The following is an 8,742-nucleotide window of genomic DNA, read 5'->3' on the forward strand; positions in this document are numbered from 1 at the left end:
ATAACCAATTTTTGTTACAAAAAATCACTCTTTCACATTGAATAATGCTTTACATGCACCATTAATTGATTAACAACAGTCTCATATCTGCTGCAAAATTCTCCCAATAGAACGATGTATGTCTCACTTGAGGCTTTTCCTTTCTACTTTTTTTTTCATTAATGCCTCAAGGACCCAAATAGGGGACCCAATACATGGGACATGTAAGATGTCACTATCCGGTTGCATGATGCACTGTTTATGAACAGTACATCATGCAACCGGATGGTGACACCTCACTTGTCCCATGGCTTGGGTCCCCTATTTGTGAGAAGATAGCAAGTGGGGACCACATGAAAGAGACATTTGTGTGAATTGGTTCACATGAAAGAGATCAGATCACGCGTTTTGTTTTCTTCTCTCGTTGCGGACATCAAGGCAAAGGCCCACCCGAAAGTTGTACAGAGCATTATAAAAACCCTTCTAGGGTTTCGTGAAGGAGTGTGCAAAGTGAGGGGGTGGCTGCGGCTTTGGAGTAGGCAGGGGGAGAAAAACTGCTGCGTGAAACAAGGGAAGGCAGAGGTGAAAATCGACTATTTCTTCTAGGATTTTGTGCAAAAGAGTGCTTTGACGATTGTCCTTTTGTGAGAGAAAAAGTATTTGGAGGCTGACCTTTTCTTGTGAAGAAAAGCAAGGAGCCTATCCAAGGGTTTAGATTGTGAGAGTTGTAAACCCAATTATATTTTTTTTCTCTATAATAGTAGATCCCCCTCCTTGCCCCGTGGACGTAGGCAGTTTGCCGAACCACGTAAAATTGGTTGTTTGAGTTTGTGACCATTGTAATAGTTTTTAGGATCCCTCGACGCGCAGTCCTAGAGCTGACGAGAGGAAGAGCAAATATCCCACTTTGATGGGATATTAGGCTTTCAGATTCTTGTTCCCTTTGAGAAACAAGAATTCTTATCGATCTTTCTCTCTTATTGTGCACCAGAAACTCTGCCAAAATTTTCGCTGCGCACAATAAGTGGTATCAGAGCTCGGGCTACGCTTGGGCTATTTGGAGAAGTAGATCAATTTGGAGGCCCGTTTAGGACTTCGTTGGTGATAAAGGTGGAATCTTTTGGTAAAGACTCTATCTTTCAGTTTTGGATCTATTCTTTGTTCGTTGGTGCGTAAGATGTCGGGGAAAGAAGGTGCTTCGGGTGTCGAGGGTGGTTCTTCTGGCGCGAAAACCATTCAGAGTTTGAATATCCACTCTATGAAGATAGATGTGGAGAAATTTAATGGCACAAACAACTTTGGATTATGGAGATGCGAGGTTTTGGATGCGCTGAACGCGCAGAATTTGGAGGATACCTTGGAGTTAGATGGCAAGCCAGATGACGTTGAAGAGAATGTTTGGAAGAAGATGAATCGAACGGCGTGTGGTGTGATTAGGTCTTGTTTGACTCAAGATCTAAAATATGATGTGATGAATGAGACTTCTGCGAAGAAGATTTGGGAGATTCTCGAAAGCAAGTATTTGACCAAGAGTGTGGAAAATCGCTTGCATTTGAAGAGGAGACTTTATCGTTTCCAGTTGAAGAAGGGAACCTCCATTAGAGATCACATGAACCACTACACAAAGCTTCTTGCGGATTTGGCGAATGTGGATGTCAAGATTGAAGATGAGGACAAGGCGTTGCTGTTGTTGAGTTCCTTGCCCGACGAGGAATATGAGACCTTCGTTCTTACTCTGATTAATGGGAAGGCATCACTTTCGTATAGTGAAGTCACCGCTGCACTTGTGAATTATCAGCTTCGAAAGAAGGATAAGGAGGCTTCGGTTGAGCCGGTAGCGGAGGCGTTGGTCGCAAGAGGGAAGGGTCCAAACCGAAAGAATTGGAAGTCACAGTCTAGAATTGGAAAAGATCAGTGTGCTTGGTGCAAGGAGACTGGTCATTGGAAGAAAGACTGCCCAAAGCTCGACGAATGGATGAAGAATAAGCAGAAGGGAAAAGGGAAGCAACCATCATCAGAAGCAAACATCGTATCGGATGGTAATAATTCTGACTCTTCTATTTATTCGCTTTCTATCAGTCCTACAGATAGCTATTCGGAGGAATCTGAATGGATGTTGGATAGTGGTGCGACCTATCATGTGTGCCCTAGAAGGGAATGGTTCTCCAGTTTTGAGAAGCTGGTGGATAGTGGTGTGGTGTACATGGCTGATAACCGTGCATGCCAGATCCTTGGGATAGGAAGAATTCGCATAAAGATGTTTGACGGGACTGTTAGGGAGTTAAATGATGTGAGATATGTTCCTTCTTTGAGGAAGAACTTGATCTCGATTGGAGCTTTGGTTGGAGAGGGTCTGAATGTTCGAATTGAGGACATGATTCTCAAGATTGTGGAAGACTCTCGAATTGTGATGAACGGCGTCAGGAGGAATAACCTGTATTACTTGACTGGAGGTATAGTGGCAGGTAGAGAGCTGACGACTTCTATTGATTCGACTAGACTGCGGCATTTGGGGCTTGGCCATTCCAGTATTGATTCCTTGCATAGATTGAAAGATGGTGCAAAGACCTGCAGTTTGAAGTCCAGTGAACATGTTGATGTGAGCAAGAAGACCGAGGTGAAGTTTGACACCTCTATTCACCGAGTTAAGGGTCGTTCTGGAGGAGTTCACGTGGATGTTTGGGGGCCTTCCAAGGGGGCATCATTGGGAGGTAATAGGCGTTTGGTTTCCTTTGTTGGTGACTGTTCTAGGCGTGTTTGGGTTGCAACCAAATCCCCAATGGATAAAGTCCTAGTAGTCTCTAACAGTTTGAAAAAGTGTGTGATAGACAGAAAGGTGAAGATACTCCATTCTGGTGGGAGGTACAAGATGGACCTGTTTCTGTATTGGAGCCGAGCTCATGGCATTTCGAGACACTTCGTTGGAAAGGAAATCTTGGGGCAACTAGATAGGGTGACAAATTTGGAAGACCGTGCCTTGCTGGAGGAGGATCGGTATTTGTTGTCAAGCAATGGTCTGCAGAAGAGTTTCTGGACAGAGGCTTTGACATATTTGAGTCATCCTATTAAAGAGTTGTCAACTGCTGTGATTGGAGGTAAAACTTCATTAGAAGATAGGTCTGGTAGTGTCACTTTGGTTGAGGCTTCGATGAGGAAGCCAATTGACTCTCAGCAGGTGGAGGGTTTTGGACAGACCTTAGAGGTATCGCAGCGGGTGGAGAGTGATGCTACTCCACATCGGGTGAAGATTACTCCAGATCATTCTGCATTGGTTGGGATTCCAGCTGAGGTGACACAGCATGGAAGTCATTTGGATTCGGATGCAGATGATGAGTTAGGTTTTGATTCCAGTGCAGCTGATAGATGTAGTTTGGGTATGACCATTGGTTCACCTCAGGTGGAGGTGTTTGAGGTCATTGGAGGTGCTATCAGCCGCAGAGTTGATGATATTGGAGAAGGGTTGCGAACTCTTCTATTGGATTGAGGTCGTTCGCGGCCATTTGGGTGAACTACGTTCGGCTTGATTCATTGGGCAAGAGGATACGTAGGCAGTCTTTACGATGCAGCCGGTTTGGTTTTTGATGGGGGGGTGAAATCGATTTGGTGAGCGACATCGACATTTGGGGTGAGTGTTCGCACTCCCATTTGGGTCTCAGCAAGTGAGACATTTGTTTTGGTTGGTGTCGGCTCAGTTTTAGGAAAACTTCACCGAGGTGGAGAATTGTGAGAAGATAGCAAGTGGGGACCACATGAAAGAGACATTTGTGTGAATTGGTTCACATGAAAGAGATCAGATCACGCGTTTTGTTTTCTTCTCTCGTTGCGGACATCAAGGCAAAGGCCCACCCGAAAGTTGTACAGAGCATTATAAAAACCCTTCTAGGGTTTCGTGAAGGAGTGTGCAAAGTGAGGGGGTGGCTGCGGCTTTGGAGTAGGCAGGGGGAGAAAAACTGCTGCGTGAAACAAGGGAAGGCAGAGGTGAAAATCGGCTATTTCTTCTAGGATTTTGTGCAAAAGAGTGCTTTGGCGATTGTCCTTTTGTGAGAGAAAAAGTATTTGGAGGCTGACATTTTATTGTGAAGAAAAGCAAGGAGCCTATTCGAGGGTTTAGATTGTGAGAGTTGTAAACCCAATTGTATTTTTTTTCTCTATAATAGTAGATCCCCCCCTCCTTGCCCCGTGGACGTAGGCAGTTTGCCGAACCACGTAAAATTGGTTGTTTGAGTTTGTGGCCATTGTAATAGTTTTTAGGATCCCTCGACGCGCAGTCCTAGAGCTGACGAGAGGAAGAGCAAATATCCCACTTTGATGGGATATTAGGCTTTCAGATTCTTGTTCCCTTTGAGAAACAAGAATTCTTATCGATCTTTCTCTCTTATTGTGCACCAGAAACTCTGCCGAAATTTTCGCTGCGCACAATACTATTTGGGTCCCTGTAACAACACCTTTTTTTTGTGAAAAATCTATATGCACGGGGTGCCAATTTTTTGCAGGGAGAATATTAATAATGATTGTCTACTATATTCTTTAATCATCGTACCTCCAAATCCAGCTAGATGGGCGGCATAAATGTTTAGGGGCTGTTTGGTTGGTTTCCTAAAAACCAAAAAAAGGAAATCGGTACAAGGAAATCAATAAAATAATATTTTTATTCATTTTCATCCCTAAAACTCAACCACAACATCTAATAAAATATTATTTTTATCCTTCAACTCATCTCATTTCATCTCCTTTCTTACTTTTAAAAATAAACCAAACACAAGAAATGTGTCACATCATCCAACTCATCACATCTCATCTTATCCAATTTTTAAAAATCACACACATCATCCAATAATATTGTGACAACTCATCTCATCTCATTAAACCTTCCTTTCCATCCATTTTCCTTAAGCATGTGTCACATCATCCAATAATATACCTCCAACTCATCTTATCTCATCTATTTTCTTATTTTTAAAAATGAACCAAACACAAACAACCTCAAAACATCATCCAATAATATACCTCCAATTCATTTCCTTATTTTTTTTAACTAACCAAACAACCTTAAAAAATCACTCACATCATCCAATAATAAGGTGACAACTCATCTTATCTCATCTCCTATTCTATAATTTCCTTCTTTTTTAACCCAACCAAACAACCTCAAAACAATTATTATAGGAAATAGATTTCCTATTCTTTAATTTCCAAGTTTTTTTTTTTTGAAACCGACGGACCCTTAGGTCACCCTTCATCTCCAGTGCTTCGTTCTATTCCATAATCCAACAACTTAGTTACTACTTTATTTCCTTTGAAAAATAAAATCCACTTGTAATTATTGTGATTTAAATAAAATTCATAGACTTCCTTTTGCACGCTGAGAATTCTCTTACGAGTTCCAAACCTATGCAATTAATCTACACCTATGAAAAAGTAACAGCTGATCCTTGACATTCCTATGATCGTAGTCTCTAATATGCAAGTAATCCCACAATCCCATCAATAACACTCGTTTTTGATAGGATTTCAAAAATAATCAGCTTTTGGTTTATTTTTAATAATAAAGATAGAGTCAATTTAGATTAAGAAATAAATTTAATATTGGAGTCAAATTAGATTAGGAAACAAATTTAATTTTGATTCATGATTTGTTTCATCTATTATAAAGAGCTAGTCTTTTTAGGGTAAGATTTAATGATTTCTATTTTTTTATAATTCTAGTCTTATTAGGAGTCTAATCTGTTTTTCTATTTGAGAAGAGTTACGTAACCCCAAAGAAGCAGATCACTTTTCGCAATAAAATTCTCTTTTATATTACTTCATGGATTCGAGGTTGTCTCTTCGTGGATTCAAAAATTGTTCTTTGTGGATTCAGAGAACACCCCTTGGTGAATTCTCAGATGTATCTCTTCCGCGTTGCCTTAATTGGTATCAGGTCCCTGTTTCTCCGATCTAATGGAAGGCGATGAAGCCCGTGTTGCCCGAATTGAATTCAATGAGTTAAAGATGGGAGTTACTCAGATAAAGACTTCCATAGACCGACTAGCATTGGTGATGGACCGTGTGAATCCGGGATGAGTTTGATATCGCGTTGATGGTCACCAAAAACGAGATCCGACTCTGCAAGACAAATCCTATAGCGATGATCGTAGAGGCTACCAAAGAAAAGAGAACTATGATGCTGGAGGATTAAAGATGCAATCCTTTAACGGAAAGCTTCATGCTGATGCTTTTCTTGATTGGATTGGTGAATTGGATAGATATTTTGAGTATAAGATAATCCTAGAATATTAAAAAGTTAAATTAGTGGTTTACAGATTTAAAGAAAAAGCATCTGCATGGTGGCATGAAGTGTTGATAAATCGATACCATCAAGGGAAGGATCTGGTTCGAACATGGGCAAAGATGAAGAAATCATTGAGAGATTGTTTCTTGCCTTCTAACTACAAATGATGTCGGGTGTCTTTGAAAGATTCTTTTACCTTAGCTGACACGGTCCGTCTAGCGAAGAAGGTGGAGTGAGAACTTGAGCAAAATGACAAAGGACCTTCATCATGGATGTTTTTAGAGAGTTATCAAACTAGTTATGATCATGGTAAAACTAAGAAACTTCAATACATCTCTGATAAAAAGAGTCTGGATTTGCGAAGGGCACCAAACAAGCAACAATAAAAACTTCATCAATTATGTCAATCATAGAATCAAAGGCATTTAAGATATAGATTGCCAAGAAGAAGGTTTTTCCAGTGGCAGACAACGGGACACTCACCACCAAAAAGGAATATTTTGCCACCAACAAGATTCATCCTGAGGCTCCTGATATTGATGATGATATGTTAATGAAGACGGATATTATGCATGATATTCTCAAAGACGTCGTGAGTGATGTTATACATATTGATATTGTCCTGATGGAGAAGAAGGATAAATTAGAGAGTGAGTCAATTGATGATATATGTGAGTTATTTGGTGGAAGGCTCGAGACAAAGGAGATGAAATAATTGTATAGAGTATGAGGGAGAAAATTTTCTCTAGAAGCAAAGGTTGTAACTAATTTCAAGAAGGTTTTGATGATACTTTCAACACTAGAATATGAGAAGCAACATGGAACATATTTTGAGGAGTTTTTCAAATCATCTATTGATCCACATGCCGTAAGTTACTTTAAAAAAATATGGGAATGATTTATTCAAAAGTTTGATTCAGGAGAAGCCCTAGCTGAGGAGGTGAAAGAACAGATGGAGAAAATTAATGTTAAGTATAAGGTGGACGGTGATTGATGCAGAAGAAGAAATTTGTTTATTAAGGAAGCTACTATTCAAACAAATATAAGCTCAGGGTCGAGCTTCTGTTAGCAAGGGGAGACTGATGTAGGACACATAACGATCAAATTCATGGAGAAGTTGGATCTTCACAAGTCAAATGCGGATATAGATGAATCATTGACTGACTGCAGGGAAACAACTATATCTCCCAATTCGGAAGGCTGTTCTATTCTAATATATTATATATGAAAATCACTTATCTCGATAAGATAGAGTCAATCATCTTGACATAATCCCATAATCCTATCAGTAACACCCGTTTTTGATAGGATTTCATAAATAATCAGCCTTTAGTTTATTTTTAATAATAAAGTTAGAGTCAATTTAGACTAGGAAATGAATTCAATGTTGGAGTCAAATTAGATTAGGAAACAAATTTAATTTTAATTCATGATTTGTTTCATCTATTATAGAGAATCTTTTTAGGGTAGGATTTGATATTTTTCTATTTCTTTGTAATTCTAGTCTTATTAAGAGTCAAGTTTGCTTTTCTATTTAAGAAAAGTTATGTAACCCTAAAAAAGCAGATCACTTTTATCAATAAAATTCTCTTTTATATTACTTCGTAGATTCAAGGTTGTCTCTTCGTGGATTCGAAGATTGTTCTTTGTGGAGTCGAGGAACACCTATTGATAGATTCTGAGTATATCATTTCCGCGCTACGTTATATCTTCTACCCCTATCGTATGGCTGGCCGTATATTGGGCATGGAGATGTTCTCTGTTTTGTCGAGAAAGCACGGCAAATTGTGAGGATTTGGGGGGCAACATGCAATTATGAAAGAATTGAGGGGCATGTTGGCAAGTAGGAATATGTGGAGGTGGGTTAAATGTGTAATTACGGATGGCCTGTGTTGGGGCATGTTGGGCTATTATGAAGATGCGAGGGGTAAATATGCAATTATGAAAGACCCGTGGCCGAAAATCCTCTAGCTCTGCCCCTCTCCATCAAAATCTTCATCGACCTCTCGAACTCCCGACTCGCCATGCTTCTCGCCTCCCCTCTCTCGCCTCCGATCCTCAACCCAAGCCCCCTAACCCTAACCCTAACCCTAACCCCACCAAGGATCCGATCTTTTCCCATCTCATCCCTCAAAACCCCCTCTTCCCCTCTCCGCTCACTCAGCCCCTTCATCCAGTCCCAATGGAAACCCATCCTCAAAGGCTGGCTGCTCAGCGCCGCCTCCGTCTACTCCCTCTCCGCCTCCGTCCCCCGGTCCGAACCCGACAAGCTGATCACCGAGGGTTTGACGCTTGCAGCCCTAGCTTGCGCCAGGTCTTTGACGAGTTATCTTCAGCAGGCGTTTCTTTGGGAGGCAGCGTTGGGGGCGGCGTACGAGGTCAGGGTTTATGTTTTTGGTAGAGTGATTGAGAGGGATTTGGGGTTCTTTGAAGGGAATGATGGTGTCTTGGCTGGGGATGTTGCGCATCGGATCACGGCGGAGGCGGCGGAG

At 41.0% G+C, this 8,742-nt stretch overlaps 1 protein-coding gene across 1 annotated transcript in view; it reads left to right on the plus strand.

Moving 5' to 3' along the window:
* LOC109823101 (ABC transporter B family member 29, chloroplastic-like) overlaps positions 8,203-8,742 on the plus strand; it is a 6,974-nt gene continuing 6,434 nt past the window's right edge. The window contains 1 exon segment of the mRNA XM_020389386.1: positions 8,203-8,742. Coding sequence (XP_020244975.1) covers positions 8,275-8,742 — 468 coding nt within the window. The 5' untranslated portion in view covers positions 8,203-8,274.

The sequence above is a fragment of the Asparagus officinalis genome, chromosome 9 (genome assembly GCF_001876935.1).
Source record: "Asparagus officinalis chromosome 9, Aspof.V1, whole genome shotgun sequence".
NCBI classification, from domain to species: domain Eukaryota; kingdom Viridiplantae; phylum Streptophyta; class Magnoliopsida; order Asparagales; family Asparagaceae; genus Asparagus; species Asparagus officinalis.